Source organism: Urocitellus parryii, chromosome 13 (genome assembly GCF_045843805.1).
Source record: "Urocitellus parryii isolate mUroPar1 chromosome 13, mUroPar1.hap1, whole genome shotgun sequence".
In the NCBI taxonomy this organism is placed as follows: Eukaryota; Metazoa; Chordata; class Mammalia; order Rodentia; family Sciuridae; genus Urocitellus; species Urocitellus parryii.
Genome location: NC_135543.1, coordinates 21,183,725 through 21,208,192, shown reverse-complemented (window position 1 = coordinate 21,208,192; position 24,468 = coordinate 21,183,725). Strand labels below are relative to the sequence as shown.

Below are 24,468 nucleotides of genomic sequence, written 5' to 3'. Positions count from 1 at the left end.
TTGAAATACTCATAATGTGAAAAATGATATAGCAATCTAGTTTACAAAGTTATTTCAGCTTTGAAAAACACTAACATTTGAATAAATGTTATAGATGTTTCTTTGAAATGAAATCATTTCCATAGTTCTTACAATAGCATAAATAGAAACCACTACAAGTCATTCAACGATAATCACCGACTGTCAGAACCAAAGCAAACCAGAGATATTATCTAATTCATCAGGAATTAGAAATTTGGGAATCATAGGCACTGTAGACCACATTCCTCCAAAAATGTATGTTGCATTTGTGAAAAATTGTAATCAATTTCAGAGGGTTCTTAGACTCCTTGATAGGGGCAGTTCCCCCTCATACGTAGAGATAAGAATATCATACCTCCTATCATCTATAATTATTCAACTGTAGCCTATTAAACCATGGTAGTTCACTCTCTAATATGCATGCACACATACAGTCTTCCATATGCATATGTGATAAACCATACTACGTTAAAGATTTGACTAGCTTTTTTTTTTTTTTCTTGCTACTGGGAATTGAAACCGGCAGTGCTTTCTTTACCAACAAGCTACACCCCCAGTCCTTTTAATTTTTTTATATTGAGACAAGGAATTGCCAAATTGCTAAGGCTGCCCTTAAACTTGCAGTCCTCCTGCCTCATTCTCCCAAGCTGCTAGGATTACAGGCATGTGCCACCATGCCTGTAGCTGACTTTTATATAACATTATTCAGGTTAATATGCAACAAGGTTTCATTACAATGTGCTCTGTTATCCTATAAATTTATATATAGTCAGAAATTAATATTCCCAGTGCAAGTAGTGACACATAATACATCTCATTTATTCCAACATAACTATTTAATTTGTTCTTAGATATAGGTGTTATGATGAATTTGTACTGCAATGCAGTATTGAAATTTTAAAAGGTGGTTGGCTAATCTGGCATTGATTGATGAGTTACTTGCATAGATTATGTATCTATTCTGAAATCTTTCCATTCTTTGAAAAAACAGGTAACTTGAATGGAGATGGAGAAAAATTAGATGCAGTTTGCCACAAAATTATTGTCCAACTGAGGAGATCAGTGGAGACTATTAAAGACATCTTGGAAATGATGAGCAGTTAAGCCCATTAAATTTCTTGACTGACATGCTAAAATGTAATGAAATGGAGGGCAAGAGCTGTTAACTGTATTGATTTCACATCTAATTCCCATTCTTGAACATTTTTCGAGTCTCCCTTTTTGTTTTCTTGCTTGCAACTCATATGCATATAACATTACATATGTAAAATTATATAAATTATACTTCAACCCACTTTATGGGTATAACTGACTAAATGTACAAGTATATACAAGTATATACCTATATACATATAAACCCATCATTAACATTAAACAATATATTATCCACATATATAAGTCAAGGCTATAATTCAAAGGGAAAATACGAGGGAATTCATGAATCTGAATTTGTAGTGCTGTTGTGAAGAAGAATAAGTATTTAATAGCTACTGTCGAAACTCGCTATCCTGACACAGGAACGTTGTGAAGAAGAATATCCTACATGCAGGCAATATTTTGCTGTAAATCAGAAGGCTGTTGTTTTCTGAAGGAAATATATGTATAATTTGATGGCAATGCATGTTTTGATATTTATATTTATTCAAACCAACATAGAGTTATGACATTTTTATTCTAATATATGAGAATATTAAACAAAATCTACCAATACTATCATATCATAAAATAAATTATATTTTAAGTCAAAAGAGTGAAAGTATGAAACAATTTAATATTGAAGGATAATCTTTTCTTAGGAGAAAAGGCAATTCAAAACTACCACAACAAAAGGAATGTTCTTGTTTGGCTAGTAACTTGTGCAAGCACTTCAGTGGCTTATGAGTACTTGAACTAAATGCTCCAGTGGCTCCTTTTTATTTGCAGTGTCTATTATCTCTGTTTGAAATCCTTCTGGAAACCCAAGCACACGTTTCTCCCTAACAGTATCCAATGACTATAAGGAAGGTGGACAAATACACTTAATGAGTAAATGGTTAGGGTTGGCACTAGTCATGTGAACGAAGTCCAAATTAAGGTGATAACTGCCTGATATTCTGTAGTTGACAACAATTAACTACATGAATATAAAGAAGTTACAAGATAGGGAAAAGGCTCCGAAATTCACAGAATAGCATGGGCACCCCCCCCCCAAACACACACACACACACACACACACACACACACACATTTCTTTGCTTCTCTACAAAGCCGTTACATACTGCTCAGTTGCTACTAAGTTGAGGTGCAGGATCATTTCCTTCCCCTTTGCTCCTTAAAACTTCGAGTCCATATGAATCACTTCCGGTCGCCTCATTGTGCTTTAATGAGCAGGAGGAGCAGACACTTCCCAAACATTATCATCTGTCCCCTTCTCCCAGACATCCACTAGTTTTTAGTCTCCCTGTCCTCTGGGGGTGCAAAATCAGGTCTGGACTTTCACCTTTTTGAATGTTTCACATCTCACCACAGAAATGGGATTAAAATCTGAATAGTTTCTTCCAGATGAAACTACGTTGATGACAAGTAGTTCTCTTTCAGTTAAGCTATAAGAAAGCAAGAAGGAATGCATTTGGCAACCACTTGACACACCATTGGGTCACACTTCTATGTTCTGTGTGAACCGTGTTGAAATCCCAGGTCCCTCCCATTCCACATTTATCTTCTGCAAGCTCCTGGAATTCAGAGCCTTCATTCCTTTCTCTGTCTTTCTTACTTAGAGGAATAACAAATTTCATATCAGAAATGTTCTCTTTGCATTTTTTATAAGTATATAAGTAATCACAAAACCATACAAATTATTTGTTTTTTTTTACTATGCTTTAAAACTTTAAAATACTATACTGTGATGATTCAGGAAACAATGTTCATAGACAGGTTTTTATTTATTTATTTATTTATTTTCCCATGAAGCAAATTGACTGGCTTCATGGTCTCCATGGTCTCATGGTCTCCATGCTTCCACATAAACGAATTATATCGTGTAAACTGTGACATGAGATAAGACTCCCGGCTCTTCGGTATTGTGCCCTTAATGTTCTCTTTGCAGAATACGATGTGTCATAGAAAAACTACCCTTTCCTGGAAGAGTACTGGGGTGGGAACACTCTTGTCTGTCAAATGTCCAACTCTTGGGGACCAAGGGTCCTCCTGTGGAAGAAAGGAAGTTGGCAAAGGAAGGGAAGGCGAGGCCAAACAGAGGAGAGGTGGACTGGAATGAGAGGCATGAAAACTCTGATCAAAATATCAGACGAGATCGGGCGCGTTCAGGGTGGTATGACCGTAGACTCTGATCAAAATATCTATGAAAGCACATGTCAGTATATAAACATGAGAGTATGTACGTATGCACACACCCGCCCGTGTCTTATCTCTGTGCCCTGAAAATACACGAAGCAAAGCTGTTAAAAGTAGTAGTTAACCACACGTAGCATTCTGATCTTGGTCTTTAATGTCATTCTCCACTACCAAGAACGAGAAATCATGGGGAAAACATCTGATTCCAGAGCTAGGGTAGGGTCAAGATGGATCAGAAAGAAAGGAAATACTCCACTAAATGAAGAGATAGACCACAGGGACAGAGGAATGAACTTAAAGAGAAATGAACTTAAAAAGGACTTCACAGGTCAAATCTGGGACAATGTGACCACAAAATAATTAAGGATGATATGACTTATAAACCATGAAAAGGTAACAGGTACAAAAATAGAGATGTGGGTTCTTACAGTAAACATCTGAAAATTTCTGCATCTTGAAATACCTGGTCAGAAGTGCTGATTATGTGATTGTGGACTTGTTTTATCCAATTTTGTTAATAAGCAAGTTACTTATGTGTGATTAAGTAAAGTCATAGTCATGAGAGAAAATGGAACACTAGAAAATAAAATTAAAAACTAATCCTAAAAATAATTTTAAAGAACGAGAGTCAAGCAAGATTTTAAATTGCTGACTTAAATAACAACCATGTGATAAATTATCCATACCTGTGTTGCCTATTTGAATAATAAATGGAAATGTTCAAGTACTCTAATTGTATTTTCTCTCACAGGCAATGGTATACTGGTAGAGTGGAAAATTATTCAGATTAAGAATTTAGATTCAGAATCCCACCCTTTTCTAACATTACCTTAGTTTTTAATACTTCTTGGCCATTTTCTTTAAGAATAAAATGAAATAAGTAATTCAATTAATATAAGTTTTTACTTTATTTTTAAAATTAAGTGAGTCTAAATTTTCATTAATTTTTATATTTTATTTATTGATATCCATGTGGCTCTAAAATTGTACATTTTGCTATTTTTTCCCTTGAACTACAAAAGTTGCAAGTTTATTTGTTTTGCAGAAGTGAACCCTTTTATACTAATCAATGTGTTTTGTACACAGTGCAAGTTCCAGGGCCAGTAGAAAACCTGCAAGCTGTATCTACCTCACCTACCTCAATTCTTATTACCTGGGAACCTCCTGCCTATGCAAATGGTCCAGTCCAAGGTTACAGATTATTCTGCACTGAAGTGTCCACAGGGAAAGAACAGGTAGGTAAGGGCATGAGTCACACAGCCTGTCTACTGGGTGGCTCTCCAGCTAGAGACGAAGGAGACCTGCAAGCTCCTGATACGGTTCAGTGTTAAACATATTCATTGGATAGTGGATTAATTCTAAAGTATTTGTTATTGAAAACTTTAAGCAATTTAATTGAATTCTGTTGTGAAAAAGGCAAATAGACTGTAAGTTGAGGTTAAAAGAGATTGATGCTCATTTTGGGTTTGAATATGCAGTAGCCTGGGCCAATGTAGGTAACCACATTTGTGTGCACCCAGAGATAGTGTACTTTCCCTACTTATGGGAAGGAGGGAATGCATCTGGATATATTCTCTCTCTCTCTCTCTCTCTCTCTCTCTCTCTATATATATATATATATATATATATATATATATATATCCTTAGCCAGATGGCTGTTAGGTTGTTGTTTTTTGTTTTTCAATTTTTTTTATTTGTTTTAACTAGTTATACATGAAAGTAGAATGTATTTATGCACTTTGACATATCATACATAAATGGGGTATAATTTCTCATTTTTCTGATTGTATATGCTGTAGAAGCACTCAGTCATGCAGTCATGTATGTGCATAAGGTAATAATGGCTGTTTCAGATGGCTGTTTGCATTCTTCCCAATCAGACTGTTTCTATCCTCACCATCACCCTCCTCCTTGCATTTTGTTTCTAATTTGTTATTAACACAGATGCCTGAAAAGAGGCAGATTGGCTGTTCAGGTTTTAAAGCTAGAGTAAATAAGTCTTTGAGAGTGACAAAGTCAGCAATTCTCTTTTGTGACATTCGTATGACTGTTGAGATATTTACTGCCAGACCACCACCTTCATGTGGAGAAGATACACAGACAAGTGGATAGCTGAATAGCAGAGTGGCCTCAGGAGCTGAGAGTGCTCTGTTTTGTGAAGGTTGCCAAGCATAAGGTGGTCTCCATGCTTCCACATAAACTGCATTTGCAGTAATTTTTACTTCAAATCCTGAAACAGGGAGCTGGAACTATATAGCACCTGCCTAGTGAATCCCAGTATCACCAAAGAGAGAGAGAGAGAGAAAGAAAGAGAGAGAAAGTGACCAATATGAAACAGTTTAGAGTTCAAGTCTAGTTCCAAGTTACATGATAGACAGCATTCAATAAGCTGCTTCTATGTAATCCTTCTTCTTCTTTTTTTTTTTTTTTTTTTTTTTAGCACCAGGGAATAGACCCATGGATATGGGGTGCTTAACCCCTGAACCATACCCTCAGACCTTTTTATTTATTGGTTGATTGATTTTTAATTTTGAGACAAAGTCTTGCTAAGTTGCTTCAGGCCTAGCTAAATTGCTGTGGCTGGACTTGAATTTGCAATCCTCCTGCTTCAGTCAGCAGTCGTTGGGATTACAGGGATGCACCACCAAGCCCAGATTCCATGCCAATTTTAACTATTATTTTTTTTACTACCTCTTTGATTCAATGTTCTATATATTTTAGTCTTCAGTAATTCATTTCCCCAACCTATTTAAAAAAAATTCAAAACCAATGTCACCCAAGGCAGATTGAGTGTGAGATCGTCCTGGAGAGCTAAATGAGGCGATCCTCTGGTGAGTGCTGGTCTGATCTCCCCAGCAACTTTCACCTTCAGGACCCCATTGACTGCAGCTGTGAAGTGCCAACAGTTTCAGCCTACATCTCAGCATTTGGGGAGATACAAACTGTGGCAAAGTATCTGAGAGTTTCAAGAGCTGTGGGTACATGTCAGCAAGCAATGGAGCAAATCTATGGATTCTTGGTGAATTATTCCATTTGAAGTGGGAGCCAGTCTCTGTTCCCAGGGCTCTACAGCCACCTTCTGCTCATCAGGGATTTGCTGTGGGTGGAATAACTGTTACCATTCAATGCACTGGGTGGTATTAAACAAATTGGAACTTAATGGCTACAAATAGAGCATAGTGCTATTTTTATAAGGAGTCTATAGAGCAGTGTGGGCTCAGTGGGGGAGTGTGTGTCACAGGTAAGGTTTTACAACTCATTATAGGCTAGAATGAATGTACTTTAGTGAGCAGGAGTCTAATGTCCATTTCAGTGATTGCACAAAAAGGCTACCCTTCCTGCTTTAATGCACCTCCTTAATAACAGTTTTGACGTTTTATGTCTCCAGAATATAGAAGTCGATGGGCTATCTTATAAACTGGAAGGCCTGAAAAAATTCACGGAATATACTCTTCGATTCTTAGCTTATAATCGCTATGGACCAGGAGTATCTACTGAGGATATCACAGTGGTTACACTTTCAGATGGTAAGTGATAAAGAGTGAAATTTCATTCACACATTCGCTATAATAATGAAATACTATTGGCATGTATGTCTTAGATTCCATTTTCAAGGCTTCCTGACTAAAATTTTATGGAATATTTTAACACAAATTAGAAAATTTTGTGAACTCACTAATGCTATTATCAAACTTAAACCTTCTGTCCAGGTATGTACCCTGAGTCAGGATATATTAATAGGTCCTTCTTAAGGTGTGACAGTTGCCTAAGAGCTCAAATAATTTTTGTGCATGTTTTTATTTCTATAAATGCTCTAATGCAAACTCATTTGTGAGTGGACTAATTTGGCATGCTTCTGTTATTCCTCATTCTAAAGGGCACAGATGCTTTAAAGTGCTATCAGTACCCCTAAATAGCTCTTATTTTGAAAATATAAGGAATTAGCCCAAAATATCAACCATTAAATGTATGAATAGTAAACATAAAAATGTATATTTTAATTTTACTTTTTCTGATGAATGAAGGATTAGACTTTGTTAATGCTATAAAAGAGAGGAAGGAATCCTGGTTAAGAGAATGGATTTGATCAAGCAGTGGCATGGAAAACTAGAGAACTGGGGATAATGAAAGTTGGAAAAATCTAATAAAAAAGTGAAAGTAAAGTACAGCAGAACATGGTATGGTATGGGGCCAGTGGAGACTCAGGTAGGTTCAGAAATGTAGAGATGACCCCCATGAATCTAAAAAAAAGATAAGAAGCTAGCTCTTTTCCGAAATAATTACCCTTTTAGTTTACTTCTGTAAATATTGATATTTTTTTTTTTAAAAATCACTATAGCTTGTGACTCTTTGAACAATCTATCATTCTTGAATCTGGCAAAGTATCTGGGTGGACATTGCACAGGGCATCAGTGGAATAACAAAAGACATGCTCGTGATAAAGGACAGTGCAGAGAGAACACAGGAGTGATGCTCATTTTCAATTTCAATTTTAAAATGTACTTTACATGTAAGGCCACTTCAGTATCAGTTTAATGTAATTCTTCTGCCCATCCATCTGATTCTGTTATTGGAGACAGAACAGAATATTGGCAGAATAAATTATTTCACAACTTATAATTATAAAAATAAAAGAAAAACAAATGAAAATGAATATTTTACATAATTTATGTAGATTTTATTCACACTCTGAACTGTAATGCTGCGGCCTTATTCTCCACTTTGGTTTAAATGTCATAAGTGAGAAAGATAGATTGTTAATCATTAGTCTAAGAATTAGCTTCTGGAAGTGTGCAGTGGTTGAGACTTAGAAAATGTCTGTCACTAAAACAAAAGCATTTTATGACCCTAACCCCAATAAAAAATCACTGTAGAAGAGACACTCAATTGCCTCTGTCCGATGCATTTGATAGAAGAAAGCCAGGACTCTGTGGTCCCCTTGACAAGGGCACCCTGACCTCTTCACATGCATTTTTACAGTCAACTCCTCCCTTCTAATTTACAATCTAAACTTGCACTCCTGGCTTCCACTGGCTCATTACCTAGCTCTCGTCTATCCACTTCTATCTAATGTTTTCTCTTTTGTCTTGAAGCTGTTCTTGCTGAGGTCACACACCACATTTTGATGTCTTTAGTCACCTTTAATAGTCATCTGCTTCCCAGTCCCAGTCATAGGGCAACTTCTTTGACTTTTTGTATGTTCTAACAGGTAACTGTTGTGAAAATTAGATGGGCTAATCCATGCAAGCACCTAAAACAATGCCTGACATACATGCAAGCTTTTAATAATACTTATCTACACCCGTAGATATTTGCTTTTTACATTAAATGCTTCTAAATACAAAAGAGGTGTTATATTCATTTCTACCTTCTTCCTGACTCAGTAAATATTGGTTGGATAAATTAGACAGGTTCATCCAAACTATACAAATGTGTGTGTGTAAAAATTAATCTTGGGACTTCCCAGTTGTGGGGTTAATTTAATAAATGACTGTGCTTAAATGCATCTGCATTGTAAAGAGCATCATATATCTTATTGTGTTAGAGGAATCCTTACCATAAAATTTACATCAGGGAAGAGAACAATGTAAAAAAAAACAAAATTAAGTATAATTTATTTTCTGAATTAATTATCCCAGTGGTTTCCCAGTTCTGCTAAGATGCTTATAAATATTTTTTATCCAGATGAGCCATCATTTCTAATTTAGCTCTGCTTCAATTGTTTATCTGAGTAGAAACATAATTTTCATTCAGATTCCTCCATCTAGTGTACCATTAGGTTTACAATGACCCACTTCTTCAAACCATTGGGACTATTTAGCACGAGATCATATCTAATTTTGCAAGTTTTCTTTTTGTCTTCCCCAAACAGTTTTTCTTGAACTACATGATATAGTAAGGTCACTAATACGTTTTATGAATGAAGTAACAGGAATTTCCATGCCATCTTGTTCCGTGTCTGAAAGCAGAAGGACCCTATTTCATAGGCAACCACCTATAAAAATCTGCTTATTATTGCCATCACTGTTAACACTAATGTTTATTGAGTAGTTGCTAAGAGCAAGGCCTTGATCTAAGAACTTTGCATTAACCTTTAGCCTGACAATGCTATAATTTTCTCTACTGTTGACAAAACCAAGTCAGAAAGGGAGCAAAGCTGGTAAGCGGAGGCAGGGGGCAACTTGGAGACAAATTTCTATCATTCTGTGATAAATGTTTTATATTAGAATCTTAAAGAAAAACTTGTAAGTATATAGAAGTTATTTTGATCCATAAACTGTGTGCATGTGACAGCAGGTGTTTGCTGAGGAGTGGAATTGAGGTGCCTGTGGTGATGGAGATTCACTTACAAATGTGATCTGCCCTACAGACTACCTCACCACCAAACTATAAACCAGCAAGCTCCACCATGTTGGGGGGCCTCCAGACCCACCTCTGATTGACCTCAATAGACCCAGTGTCAATGACAAGTCACATGGCATTTTGAAGACAAAAAAATATTCTTTCCCCTTTGCCTCATGAAACAACAAGACATTGTGGGAAACAAATAATGAAAATCCCAGATAGATGCATATCCCCCTTACTTCCACCAATATTCCAACCCTATTTCTTGCATGGGTTTATCTCTAAATAGTATAGAAATTGATAGTGAGAAGGCGGAAGGAGGAGGAGTAAGGATTGGTAACCAAACTTAACTGTAGAAAAAATTCTTTAATTATCCTGACCTTGTAAGAATAGCTAGTGTGCATCAGTGGAAAGTAAGAGAAGTTTATACCACAGAAAACTAAAATACAGCATTGCTACTATTATGAAAACATTTAGGATTTTATTAAATTGGCTTTTAATTTGTAATACAGGAATTGCTCTTGATGTTTCTACAATTGTGGTAGTTACAAAATGAAGATGAACACATTTATATTTTGTCTTTGTGTATTCTTGGCCTACTGGAAATAGGGAATTAAATACCATTTATAAATTTTATATTTTATTTATTTATTTATTTGAGAGAGAGAGAGAGAGAGAGAGAGAGAGAGAGAGAGAGAGAGAGAGAGAATTTCAATATTTATTTTTCAGTTTTCGGCTGACACAACATCTTTGTTTGTATGTGGTGCTGAGGATCGAACCCGGGCCGCACGCATGCCAGGCGAGCGCGCTACCGCTTGAGCCACATCCCCATTTTAAATGATATATGAGGGTAACATATCTCATAGATAGTATAGTACCCAGAACAAAACACAAAATAAATCTACCTTTTCCTTCCTCCAAAATTCAATCAGCTGTGATAAATTAAGTTAGCATTACTGAAATTGTTTTGATAACATTAAATTGGTCAACAAATGAGTTGTAATATGATTAGCTACATAAAACATGACATGTAAATATGACAATATACATTAAATTTAAACAAGAAATATTTCCATGTTTAAGAACTGGTTGATTAGAATTAATATTTAATATTAGTATTGATTAGTGTTTAATACTAATATTAGTATTTCCAAATTTTGTTTTAAAGATAATATTTTAGAAGTTTGTAAAGTTATATAGAGCATATTGTACCCCAATGTTTTACCTCAGTTTAAATGATAAAATTGTAACTTATACCTTAAATGTAGTTTTTACAATTAATTAAATATTATTAATATTAATAATAAAATTGCAGTTTATACCTTGATTTAAAAAAAGACAATTACAAGACCTGGTGACTAAAACCTGAGTATGAAGGAGCTTTTTTCATGAGCATATAAGCTGCCTGTTAATTAATTTACTCATTCAACAACTAAACTGAATGTGCAAACTGAATGGCATACATGAAAACTCTCAGTACTTCACACAGCATCAAAATAGACAAAAAGCCTTGTCCCTCTGGTAGTTACATTCTGTACTTAATTTATAAAATGTGAAATAAAATAAATTCTGAAATATTTCCTAAATTAGGAATGTTTATGAAAGAGTAATTGTTGATTTAATTCATAAAAATCAAGCCCCAGGTGAGTATTTATTCAGTGGTTACCATCTTTGTTCAGCACTAAGACAGGTTCAAAATTAATACATACTAAATTATTGCAATTTCCACTATGTCCAGAAAGTTCCAGGAGCCAATATTTAAGTAAATATTTATTTCCTAATTCAATTCAGTAAATATTAATTGAAATGTCAGTTCGGAGGATATAAAGATTAATCAGATAAATTACATGCTGTGATGGTGACTACTTTTGTTACCTTCTGGAAGATAAAATCTGAGTAGGGCATAAATAAATTGAGTGTAAAATATAAGAAACATTTAGAAAAAAAAACAGATATTGTCCAAGTTAAAATAAGGGGAAATATGACAAGAAATGGATCTAAGGTCTTGAAAATGTCCAGGAATATTTCATTTTTATTATATCACCATTTTGTCACCAAAAAGGATAGGGGCTACTCATTATATAGATTAATACATGTAAAGAATTTATTTAATACTGTTTCTATTTCTTTTGTGGGATAGGAGGATTTTTTGTTTTATGTATGATTCATCCCAGACAGCTAGAAAATAGTCCCTGACCTCCAACAGCTATTCATTGAATGTTTGTCTTTGAATTATTAACATGATAGAATATTTACTTTTTGATATAGTAAATATTTCTTACAGGTATTAAAATAGACCTGTATATGTTCTTCTTTCTTCCATAAAGAAGTGGGTACATCAAAAGAAACATCCAGAGAAAACGAACTGCTCTTTTGTTGATGGAATTGACGGGGTTAATACTACTTGGTAGGCTGCTTGCATCTATGACACACAGGTTTAATTATAAACAGCAAAAAAAAAAAACTGTGAAAGTATTTCTTCTTTACACTTTTAAGAGAGATAATAAACATTGCATTAAAGGGATTAAGCAACCTGGGTGACCATTAGAATGATATATTTCATCATAATGCCATGCAGATCCTGAAATGTGCAGTCTCTTAAACCTTTAATACCACTCTAGGAAATCTCCTGTGTGTTTCCATTGGTTTCTCTAGGAAGGTTATTATAAGATAGCTGTAATTAAATGTCAGTATTTGGTATCACAGCAGGTGCTCTTTTGCCTAACAGTTTTGGGGGCTCCCTAGATGGATAACTAACTGGCCCACCAACCGAGAAAGCATATACAAATGAGGTTATTGCTCATCTCTTCACGAAAATTTTGAAAGACCACCTGCCTTAACCTACCTCATTATAATTATGAACTGTGAGAAAGATATACTTCCTCTTTTCACCAGAGGATTGGAGTTTCTCTTCCAAGACTTTGGCAGTAACCATCCTATTTGTTTGATTCCTTTCAGTGCCAAGTGCCCCACCTCAGAATGTCTCCCTGGAAGTGGTCAACTCAAGGGTAAGTCAGCCAAAAGCTCACTGATTCTCTACCTGTTTTTTTTTTTTTTTATGTGTAACCTCTGCTAACCCAGCCATACTGTGAGTACAGGGTGGTGGCATCCTTTGAGTAGAGGGTGGTGAAGGAATGTTCTGGAACAACAGACAGTGCAGAATTATCCCATATGCTCTTCACCACACTTGAATAAACTGGATTTACTTCTGATACATTTGATTTTATAGATGTTATAGTGGTTAAGGGTATGTCAACAAGAGACAAGGACGTCTCTTCTACTAGAATCACTATAGTAGACAAATACCTAGCAGAATACTAAATGGGGCAAATGAAAGAACTGAGGCAAGAAAAGACTTTGGTCCCTAAGAGCTTAATCAGAATTGAATTATTTCATGATGGTTTCTGTCCTCCCTCGTAAATGTAGACATCAAAGGTCCTTCTTGAGGTGCAGTGAGACTATATTTACAAAGCAGTGTTACCCAGTCATCACTGGTTTCCTTGTCTGAAAAGTGGCTTTGACTTTCAAACAAGCTTGAATTTGGCTAAGTATTGCCAAAGATACATAAGCCCTGAGTCAAGAGTGACTCAGGGTTGATAATATGCTAGAGCCACCTAAGAGGGTGGAATGGATCTGAGGAGATGTCATCATGACCAGGCTGTGTGTAGAACTTTAGGAAAGCTTTTCACTTCCTGGGGACCTCAGTGTACTCGCCTCTTTAATGAGAGGATTGGTCTAAATTGTTTCTCCTGGAGACAGCAGGGAAATTATGAGTCTTAGGGAAAGACGTAGGCTTGGCTTTCACACTGCCTTTCCTTTTCCCCTTTTTTATAACTGCGTGTAGTTCTAGTAGAGCATCCAGCATCACCACACCTGTTTCTGTGCTCAAATAACATGGTGTCAATGCCTTCCTTATTGGCCTATCATGAGAAAGTAGTGACATATGCAAAGAATTTAATATTGTGTTGGTAGTGAAGTATTCATTCCATGAGCACTTCCTTGTCATATTTTGCAAAAATCTATGATGAAGCTATATTTTGTGGCTGAGATCAGATTTGTCTATGCCAAATGAATTTATTATCTTTTAGAGTTAATTAAATGTCTCTGAAATTGTTATCTTCATATTTTAACCACTGTATTAGATAGATAAGAAACAGTGAGACAAATACAAAATTAGAATGAAAAAAAAACTGAATCCAAGGAGGAAAAATAAGATGAAGAAATAAAACCCCAAATTAACATATTTGTAAAAAAAGACACTTCTTGCAAGAACATTAAATCTTTTACAGATATGCTGTTCAACTTAATAGATTGCCAGTGCAAAGCCAAGTAGATTTTACAATTATCATATGTTGAATGAAAATTTGAAAATATATTGTAGTTTCTCTTGTTTAAAGATTCATTATTATGAGAATGTTCAATGCACATTTTTTCCTCCAGGGCAGAACATAGAAATGGATACATAAGCAATTTTATGTTTGTGTGCTCATGTCCTTTACAAGTGTACTTCTGCAAAGGGTGAATGTTTTCTTCTGAACTGTGAATAAGGTATTATCAAATGACTGTGGATGCTGACTATATTTGAATATGAATTTACTATCTTCTTAAAGAGAGAATTCCTGGATTGCAAAATTGACTTTTTCAACATAATTTTATATATGTATATTTATATATACACACAAATATCACAACTCACTTTCTTCTATAATATGCACTATTTGCAGCAACCCCATGCGGCTGCGTCTTCTTCTATCCTCCTATAGTTGATTTCTCACGCACTGCATTGCTAGAAAAAAATCACTTTTCATTCACCTTTCAGAAGGAATACAGTAGGCTTTAGAAAGTCTCTTACTCTGTCTCCCTTTCTTCTTCCCTCTGTTATCTTATTTCCTAGATTCTAAGGAATTAGGAATTATTAACTCTTTTTCTTTGAGATTTTCAAGAGGATAGAAATTGAATAATCAAAACACTGTTTTTTACATTCACAGTATGTTGATTCCAGGAAAGCCAAAAATAGTACTATATTTTGATATTCTTTTGTTCAAAATAAAAGTTATCAAATACATAATGCTTACCTTTGAATACTACCATTTCAAAGAACAAGTTATATTGTAAAGGAAATATCATGGTTGAGTAAATATTATGAATTTTTAGATTAACAGAATTATAACTTTTTACATTTTTTTTTAACTTGGGAATTTCCTTTAAGATAAAAAGATAAGAGTCACATTTTGAAAATGTATCCTAAGACATATTTGCAATTCTATGGAAAAATGCTGATTTTACTGATGGTCATTGAAGAATTTTGGTACTCCAAATATTTTTGAAGAAAAAGGACTAATATTTCTGAACATAGAACCAAATTGTCATTTTGAAGTATAAAATGATGATTTATACATATTCATTATTTATGGACATCAGTAAGGGAATTGGCCTGAGAAATCCATATCTGGAACATTCAGAGAGATTCTCACACATGTAGATAAAGGAACTGAAGGGAATTCTCTTAGCCTTTCAATCCAATATAGTGAGTTCCATTGACAAAGTTGAAATAATAGAACATTGTGCAGGCTAATTGTGGCCACACATTTTGTTTAGCAATAATAAGTTAAATATATTAGATTTCAAGTAGCAATGGATTATGATGAGATATTTATTTCTCACAGTAAAATTTCTTTACAAGAAGTAACATCTTCACAGGGGAAGATAATAATTTAGAAGTCCATACTTTTAAATGTGGCTGCTGTATTAGGACACATTTTTGCAATAAAAATAGTTTTCTTGAATTTACTTTGAAATCAATTATTTGAACAAATAAATATCCAAACTTAATTAGTTTATAGAAGACAAGCTTATAGAAGGGAAAGAGCTAATGTGGGTACCCATCTACTTTTCTGTGTTCCATTTGAAAAGTTCTAGGAATAAAAACATTTAGAGTATGCTAGGACTCAAGATACTTGGCATCTTTAGCTAGACCTTTTGAGACTCTAGAAACCAAGTATGTCTCAATTTTATTTATTCATTCAACTTTTACTCCATACCTACTATTATATCATGTGTAAAACTCCGGATACAAACCAGACCTAGCCTTCAGGGAACTCAGAATTTAATAGGAAAACATGAGAGAATATTCATTTTCGCCTAACCACACTTAATCTTTTGTATCAATTCAAAGTTTACCTTATTTCCTCACTGATCACAGGGGTTGAGAGAGAATCCCAAAATTTGTATAGCTCCAAACATCTGTGGCTATATAATTATGCCTTTTTGGAATCATTATATCTTTCTATCATTATATCTTTATAGACTCAGAGAAATCAGCAGAAATAAATTGATTAGGGTTTACAGGGCTTAACTCACAAGTTCAGATATTGACTGGGCACTAGGAAGTGACTTCAGGGAATGAAAAGTTAATTATCCCACCCATCAAAAAAAACTATTGAATCATGGCACATGCATCATTGGACACTTAAGAATTTAAATCTAAAAATCTAAACAATGCAGAACTGTGGATTCCTCCCATTATATCACCTCACACTTGTCTATTGTTGAAATCTTTATTCTTAAACACCAGGTTTACCTATATGAATGTCTTTCTGTTACATTCCTAAAACCTGGTCCCCATTTATTCCCTCATAATTCAATAGTGTACATGATGCTTCGGTGTAATAAGTTCTTGGGGTGTTCTTGCAACTTAAAGTGCCTCACTTCCCCCACATTTCAGTAGAACTTGGCATGCTTTAAAAGCTTGAAAATGTGTTTTGAGTTCATTTAATTCCCTTTTCCCAGATACTACCCAAAGGTAGAATTAAAACAACAATTACCAACACTGCAAACAAACTGTAATTTTGGCCCCTGATGTTTTAAGTCCCTCTTTCTTGTAATAGCAGAGAGGAAATCTGATTGTTGTATATTGGGTTACTGAAGAGAGAGGCCTGTTTCTGGAGAAATAGTGTGACATGATGAAGTTGAGCTGAGGTCTCTGTCCCCTGCCATTAGGGTAATGACACCTCTTAGAAACACAAGTCAGCAGCCAGGTGGATTCTAAGTGAGTCACTTGCTCTGAACTCCCAGTTGGGGCTGAGAAGATGGGGAGAAACTAGTGGAATGAGTAACAAACCATCAACTTGAGTTAATTTGCAAGTCCTCTGTGTTTTTGCTTTGCGTTTGTGTTTTTCTCTTAGAAACCGGGTTGTCTGTTGGTTATGCAAAAGGAGTTGAATTCACTTTCCTCTCTGTTGCATCTCAACCATCTGGAAACATGCTTTTTACAAAGGTCTTCTGGGTCTCTTTCACTAGTCTCAACATGCGTCCTGTGAGTGCTGGTCTCTGTTATGTTGGACAGAGGTATTGTCCCAGGTAGCTCATGGAGAGAAAAACCTCTCCTTTTGTTTCTTTTTGAACTATTCTAAGTCCTTCATAAAATCAATTTTGACCACTGACTTTCTGCCAAAGCTCCAAATCCTGCTTATAAATGGAGTGAATTTCTGAAATGGAATTAATGTAGAACAAGGGGACACATAGGAGCCCTCAGTGATTGATTTCACTAAAGGATAAATTAGAAACCAGCATCTGCTTACCGATGGACAGTTTAAATGCACTAATGATGAGGCTCACACAAATGAGGCTGATATCTGTACTCAGTCATAATATGCAAAGCTTTTCTGTTGAAAGTAGGATGTGGCCTAGTTATCCATCCACATAGATATAGAGCTTATGTATTGATTTGTCATGTGACTATTCTTTAAACATAGATAATGAATGAAAGTTTGAGAAACGGTGTGGAAGTAGGAGTATAATTGTAAGAAAGGCAATATTTCCTGATAGTTCTTACAGTCTATTCTTTATTTGTCAAAAATTTGTGGAATACAGCAGCCTATAAATTTTTTTTTTGTTATATTAACATCAGACAACATGTAATAAATCTTGAGGTTTTCTGAAGTCTAAAACTGAGCTATAATTTGGGTAGAATCCATCTTTGTATGTTGGCTCTCCTACTTCTTCTTTCTTTATTTTTGGTCCCTGGGATTGAATCCAGGGGCACTTAATCACTGAGCCACACATCCTCAGCCTATTATTATTATTATCATTATTATTATTATTATTATTATTATTATTTTGAGACAGGGTCTCCCTAAATTGCTTAGGGCCTTGTTAAATTGTGCAAGCTGGCTTTGAAGGTGCGTGCCACCACTCCTGGCCTACTTCTTTCTTTAATTGATCTTTTGTTAATTGTAGTAAAATATACTTAGCACAGAGTTTATCATTTTTATCATTTCTTCATCATTAGACGTGTTAAACCCATGCTCTACCACTGAATTACATCCACAGCCCTATCTCATCCATTTAAAATCTACAGGTAGTCACCTGAGCAACATTCACACTGTTTGTTACACAACCTTCATCACCTTCCACGTGCATAACTTCTCTCATCTTCCCACAGGGAAGCCCAGTACCTATAGGGGATCACTCCCCTTGCCTCCCCTGACCTAGACCCTGGCAGCCCCCATTCTGATTTCCTTGATAAAGGAGGGAGCAGACTAGTTCATGGAATATTTCTTTTCTTTCATTATAATTGAGAAATAAAGCACTTTAAGGGTTTTTCAGATCCTTACTCTTATAGAGAAAGAAATTTAATGAGTCATCATGGTCAGAAATACAGGCAGATGGCTTAATGGGTTCAGAACAAACTCCTTACTTTCCATTATTGAAGGTGCTTCCAGAATATTTCTGTTTCAAAGTTCTACCATTATGAATTATTTTTAGAAAAGCAACTGATATAACTGTCATATTTAATAGTAAGAAAAGACAGCTGTCTCTATGGCATTATTCTGGAGTAATATTAAAAGCATAGTTTTTTTGTCACAAGTATCATTTTCTTACCTGATCTAATCACAGTTTAATCCAGATGTCCTAAACCACAGCTAAACTAATTCTTTGACTTTTTTTTTTGAAGTTGTAAAAACAAAACAAACTTTTATTCAGTGAAAATACAGTCAGTTAATAAACAATGAATGGGAAAGAATGGTAGCAAAGTTAAAAAAGAAAGGATAAACATTGTTTAATTTATAGAGTACATCATGCAAAGTTAATGCATTGTGTAAATAAATTGACTAAGAGAATATTCTAGAAATTCAAAACCTGCTTTATATCACAGTCTCATACATTTCCTTAGAGCAGTTATTACTAAAATCTGTTCCAGAGAATATTTGTCTCAAGATAACTTCTCAAGGAATGAGGTTGCTTTGGTTTAAACAATTGGGAGAAATATAGGAGATACTGAAGACAACGAGAAGTATTTGTTTAACTCAGCTTTTCTGAAATTATTTTTTCTACAAAAACTTTAGAGATCAAATATTATCTTTACAACTTTTTCAAAGTTAATTATTTTAATGACATCATATAACATATGGGATACATATAACATATGTATCCCATATGTTGAACATCATCCTCCCTAAAAGTGTATTATCATATGAATTAATTTAAAAATAAATATGGATTTAGTGAAAATGAAAAGAAAAAATTAGAATTATGAAGAGTTAGAATAGAAACAAATCAAGGAATAAATTTTTATAAAGCCCCTACAGGCATAACTATAGAATAGGGAGTTAAGAACTTCTTTGGTAACTATTATAAGATTTGAACAGGCTAGAGACATGATTAAATTTCCATGCCAATGTTAACTATTGAGTAATATAAATCAGACTTAGAAAAAGACTTTCTAGAATCTTCTCATCTTTCATATTTCAAATACTTAAAATACATCAGCTTTTTGCTGTTTTATGTTTTGAGGGTGCTGTATTTTGCTCTTTCCAAATTTATTATCATCATTGCTATTTAGTCTACCTTCACAAAGGATTTTGAAAAAGAGATTAAAATATGTGATAGAATATCTTTCTCTTTTGAGCTCTAGTCTGGCTTTAATATCACCTTGTAATTTATACTTCATCACACACATTTCTAATGGCTCCATTTCTGGTTAGCTCTGAAGGCAAAGCTTACTTTAGCCTTTCCATGAAGTTTAATGAGATTTCCTTCAAGTCATACATTTTTTTAAAAGTGGTAGGTTTAATAATGGGCTTAAATTAAATGAACCTGGGTCTAGTGATAAGGTCTCTGATTTTAATTTAGCTCATGGAGGTTGGCCTTATAGTTGGAATGGTTGATTAGTTAGGAAACATGAATAGGTTCAGTCCTACCAGCAGGCAACAGCAGTGGCTTATTATGTGATTTGATTTTAGAGATGTTGAAATATTCACTGATATGCAAAAAAAAACCTCACTAGTGTAACTTCAAGTATTGTTTATATTAGAAACCTGTTAAAATGCCAGAATTTTACCTGAAAGATTTAACACATTAACACATTGTAATCATCATTCTTCACATATGAAATGAGCACCTGATCATAATTATAATAACTGCAGCAACTAACTTTTTCAGCAGGTGTTCTGTGCCTGGAAATGAGCTAAATAATTAAAGCACTACTTAATTTACTCTTTAAAACAATTCTGTATGTATTACTTATTAAACTAATTATTAGAATACCAACTTTGAGATGCCCTTGTTGCTAGAAAAGCTTATATCAAAGGTAACACAACATCCTTCTTTCTTCAAGCTTCCTTACATTCTAGTACAGGGAAATAGACTACTAAACAAATAAATGAAAAATTCGCAGATGAGAGTGATGAATTCTGTGAAGAAGGAAGCACAGTAATGTGACAAGGAATTGCTTTGAGTATCTCTTTTAAATCAGATTGTCAGGGAAGGGCTTTTTAAGGAGATGACACTGAAACTGAGTTATGAGAGGAGTCCAGCATCATGCATACTTAGGGAAGGCATGACACTTCGGCTAATTACTGGCACAAAATCTGGGGATACAGAATTCATTTCTGCATGATTTGGGGACCTAAAGGGACAGTATGAATAGATTGCTTGGTTGGGGCCAGATCATGTGAGGCTTTGTAGGGCATGGGAGAAGCTGGGATTTCATTCTGTAGATGGCCAAAAGGGTTTCAAAGGGGGCATGATCTGATTCACTGTTTTAAGGACTGCACTGCCTACTGTGAGGAAATCTATCCAGACTGAAGGGGGGAGACCAACTGGGAGACAACTGAGTATTGCATAGAAGATGATTGTGGCAGGAATCCAGGAGTCAGAAGAAGAGATTGAAAGAGAAAAATCAGGATATATTTCCGATAAAGCACATTGCAGGAAAGGCACATCAAGACAGTGACTAGGCTTTTGGCTATCAAAATTGGTGAACTGTGGAGTTGCTTCAAGAGATGAAGATGAGTAAGAATAAATTACTTTAGATGGGACTATTAGTTTTTGAACATTTTGAATTTGAGATAGCTGTTAGATATAAAATTAGGAATGTCAATCATGTAGGTCACTTGGTATATGAGACTAGAGTTCTGATGACAGGTCATGCCAGAAGATGCAAACTGAGGAGTCATTTAGGAGTCACTTCAGGAGAGAAAATAGAAAAATGATTGCAACTGGGGACATGTCACATTTAGAAATGGATATTTGAGGAGGAGCAAGAATAGAATGAGTAGGGATGGTCTCACAGACGCCCAGGATAGAAGAGTGTTTCTAAAAGACAGGAGCTGTTACTTCTGTCATGTGCTAGTGACAGATACAGGGGAATGATGACAGCAAAATGGCCACTGTGAGAATGGAATTGAAAACGGAGAAGGAATCAAGGGTCTGAACTGAGGGATTGTCAATGTTTTCAGACATTCTGCTCTAAAGTACAGTGAAGAAAATGGATAGGAACTTTGGGAGATAGTAGGCTTTGGGAAAAATTTTTTAAAAAGTTTTATTTTTGAATATGTGAAATATTACAACTTTTAGACAAAATACCATAGAGAAGAAAAAAAAAAACGCAGTTCAGAAAAGAGAGTGGATAATTGCAAAGATATAATCCTACTAGTGGACCAAAAGGCCCAGGATCCAGAGAAGCAACTGGACCAGACAGGTCAATCTTGCAAAGACAATCGAAGGCAGAGAAAACAGGTGTGGATACAGATATGCTAGTCTCTTTGAAGCTGTGAAGACAAGCAGTATAAGAAAAGGTCATAGCTGGGCGCAGTACCCCATACCTGTAATCCCAGTTGCTTGGGAGGCTGAGGCAGGAGAATCACGAGTTCAAAGCCAGCCTTAACAAAAGTGAGGCACTAAGAAACTCAGTAAGACACTGTGTATAAATAAAATACAAAACAGGGCTGGGGATGTGGCTCAGTGGTCAAGTGCCTTTGAGTTCAGTCCTGGTACCAAAAAAAAAAAAGAAGAAGAAGAAGAAGAGAAAAGACAAAAAAGAGAGTATTTTAAGGGTTCAAAGACAAGGACAAGAAAAAAGATAGGAAATAGTTATCTCACATGTTAGAATAGAAATAATATATATGCAATTGTGATTGTTGACCATTTAAGATTTGTTGTTATAAAAAAAAGTCAGATTATAGTAAACTTACATATGAGTGTATTTTAAGATAAAGCTTTTTTTAATAATTAACCTGAGTCTGACCTCTTTTCCCACCAAAGGGATTCTGGTTTAATCTCATTAAAAATCCCTAGCATTGTGCTATATCTGATATATATCTATCTAATATAACTAATCTAATCCATGTATATAAATATATACTTTTTTCAATATAACTTGAGATTGAAATCAACTTATTTATTATGTCGTTCTTTCACAAAGAAAATGATTTTTTTTTCAATGATGTTCAGTACATTACTCAGTCTACCTGAAAACTCTGTGAAATCCGTACAATCTAAGCACCATTGTGTGTTTCCCATTTTAGAGAAAGTGCTCTCCAGAGTAAGGACAAATGGACTTTCCAAATAGGTTGAAAAATATGCTTTAGTAGGTAAAACACATTTAAGAAAAATTCATATTTTAGAAAATTAACAATATCATACTACCTATCTAATCTTAATTCAGCTAGAATATATTAATGTGTCTTCAAATAATTTTGTCTTAAAGAGTAATAATATCATTTCTATTTTTTTTTTGTAGTAGCTCAAGGTCCTCCTATTAAACATTTCTCAACTTTCAGAGAAATCTGTTTAACAGACCCTTTTGTGTTTTAACTGAGACACAGTAGCTATTAACAGATAGTTATCTGTTTTATTTTTACATGAATAAAGATGGAGAGACACATGCAAGATATTTCTATATGAATAAATGCCTCATACTGGCTTAAATAAAACCAACCTCTTCTGAAATATGAAGTAGAGTGTATATTTTATCTTTTATGTATCAATGATTCTTATTGCAAACTGAGTGTGTGTGTGTGTGTATATATCCATAGCTATAGTAGCAATGCATGTTTCTTCAGAGATATCTATATTTCAGTATTTCCAAATGTGCTTTTTTATGTCAAAGGAAGAGAAACATTTTTGTGTTCGTTTAGAGGCCAATACAGAAAATCCTCTTCATTAAATCAAATATAATATCACTTAAAAGAAACATTGCTAGTTGAAAAATAGCCAGATGCTCTCTTAACTTGGGAGTTTTATTAGAGAAAAGTCAATGAAGCATTTAAAGATTATTTCTGTTAACCATCTTGGGTTATGTTTGCATATATTTATCTTCTCTAATTCATTTGTTTAATAATAAACAAACATTTAAGTACATGACATATATAATTGTCATAGAAAGCTCAAAACTTTAGCTCTCCCAGTTTAATAAGAGGCCTCTTTGGTTGCTTGTCCTCAGTAAATTCTCAGCATTTCAGCACTTCCAGCAAACAAGAATTGACTTTTAACATTTTTAGAAATCTTGGGAGCTCAAAGTTAAACACAACCATCATTAAAAGCTAAATTACAAAAGCTTAAATTTAAATTATAGTAAAGACAAAGTAAATATATGTTAAACATACCACTTATTTCTTATGTCTGTACATGTTAATAGTATCTACACCCTTGGCTTATTTATGTTAGATCATTGTGGTGGGAATATGGGGCATCTCTTCCCAACTCTGCTTCGAGTGGCATGACACGGGTAGCTTGAAATTGTCCCTGTTGCATTTATTTGTACCGCAGAACACAACAAATGGTACAGATCAAGTCTTTTTCTCCCTGAGAGTGAGTTTTTGAGCACTTATTATATCCCAGTGGACAAGGGTGAGTGTTGGGGTGCCTATTTCTTAGTCTCTCCCTCCTTCCCTCAGCAGGCTCTGAGACACCACAGGAAAACAATTAGTTGACCTAATTATATTGTGGCTATGAACATGAAATGATTTTTCAAAATACAGATGAAGGAATCAAGAGGAATATCCAGTTCTTTATCATAAACACATGCATTTTATAAATCTGGTCTAAGGACTAGGAATCTGCACACTTTTTTCATATTCCTAGGAAAAAACAGAACAGGAGTAGATGCAAATAATTATTTGGCTACCAGACTAACCATTATATGATATTGATTACTAAGGTGAGGATATGTATATGTATATCCAAATTTGATCTTCATTGGGTAGTCCAGAAAATAGTTCCTCCATCTTCAGTGTTGAATGATAGATAACCTCTATATCTTCAGTGGAAAGCAAGTGACCAGCCTGCATAATAGAACTGCATTCAGTGTTTACTTTAGCAAATTTACTTACAGATGTTTTTCCTGCCTTCTGTCTATAACCTATACTTTTGTCTTTAAAACTAACCTATAATTTTAAATGTCCCTGATGTAGAAGAATTATATAGTGCCTCTAATAACATCTTTGTAATGAATATAAATAACTTCATTAGGAATGGATTATTTAA

General features: G+C 34.6%; 1 protein-coding gene across 1 annotated transcript in view; it reads left to right on the top strand.

Annotated features, from left to right (window-relative positions):
* The window catches only part of Dcc (DCC netrin 1 receptor), a 1,056,042-nt gene that overhangs the window by 768,365 nt on the left and 263,209 nt on the right, over positions 1 to 24,468 (top strand). Inside the window, exons 10-12 of the mRNA XM_077792339.1 lie at positions 4,441 to 4,589; positions 6,743 to 6,881; positions 12,658 to 12,707. Of these exons, the coding sequence (XP_077648465.1) occupies positions 4,441 to 4,589; positions 6,743 to 6,881; positions 12,658 to 12,707 (338 nt within the window). The remainder of the gene's footprint in view (positions 1 to 4,440; positions 4,590 to 6,742; positions 6,882 to 12,657; positions 12,708 to 24,468) is intronic.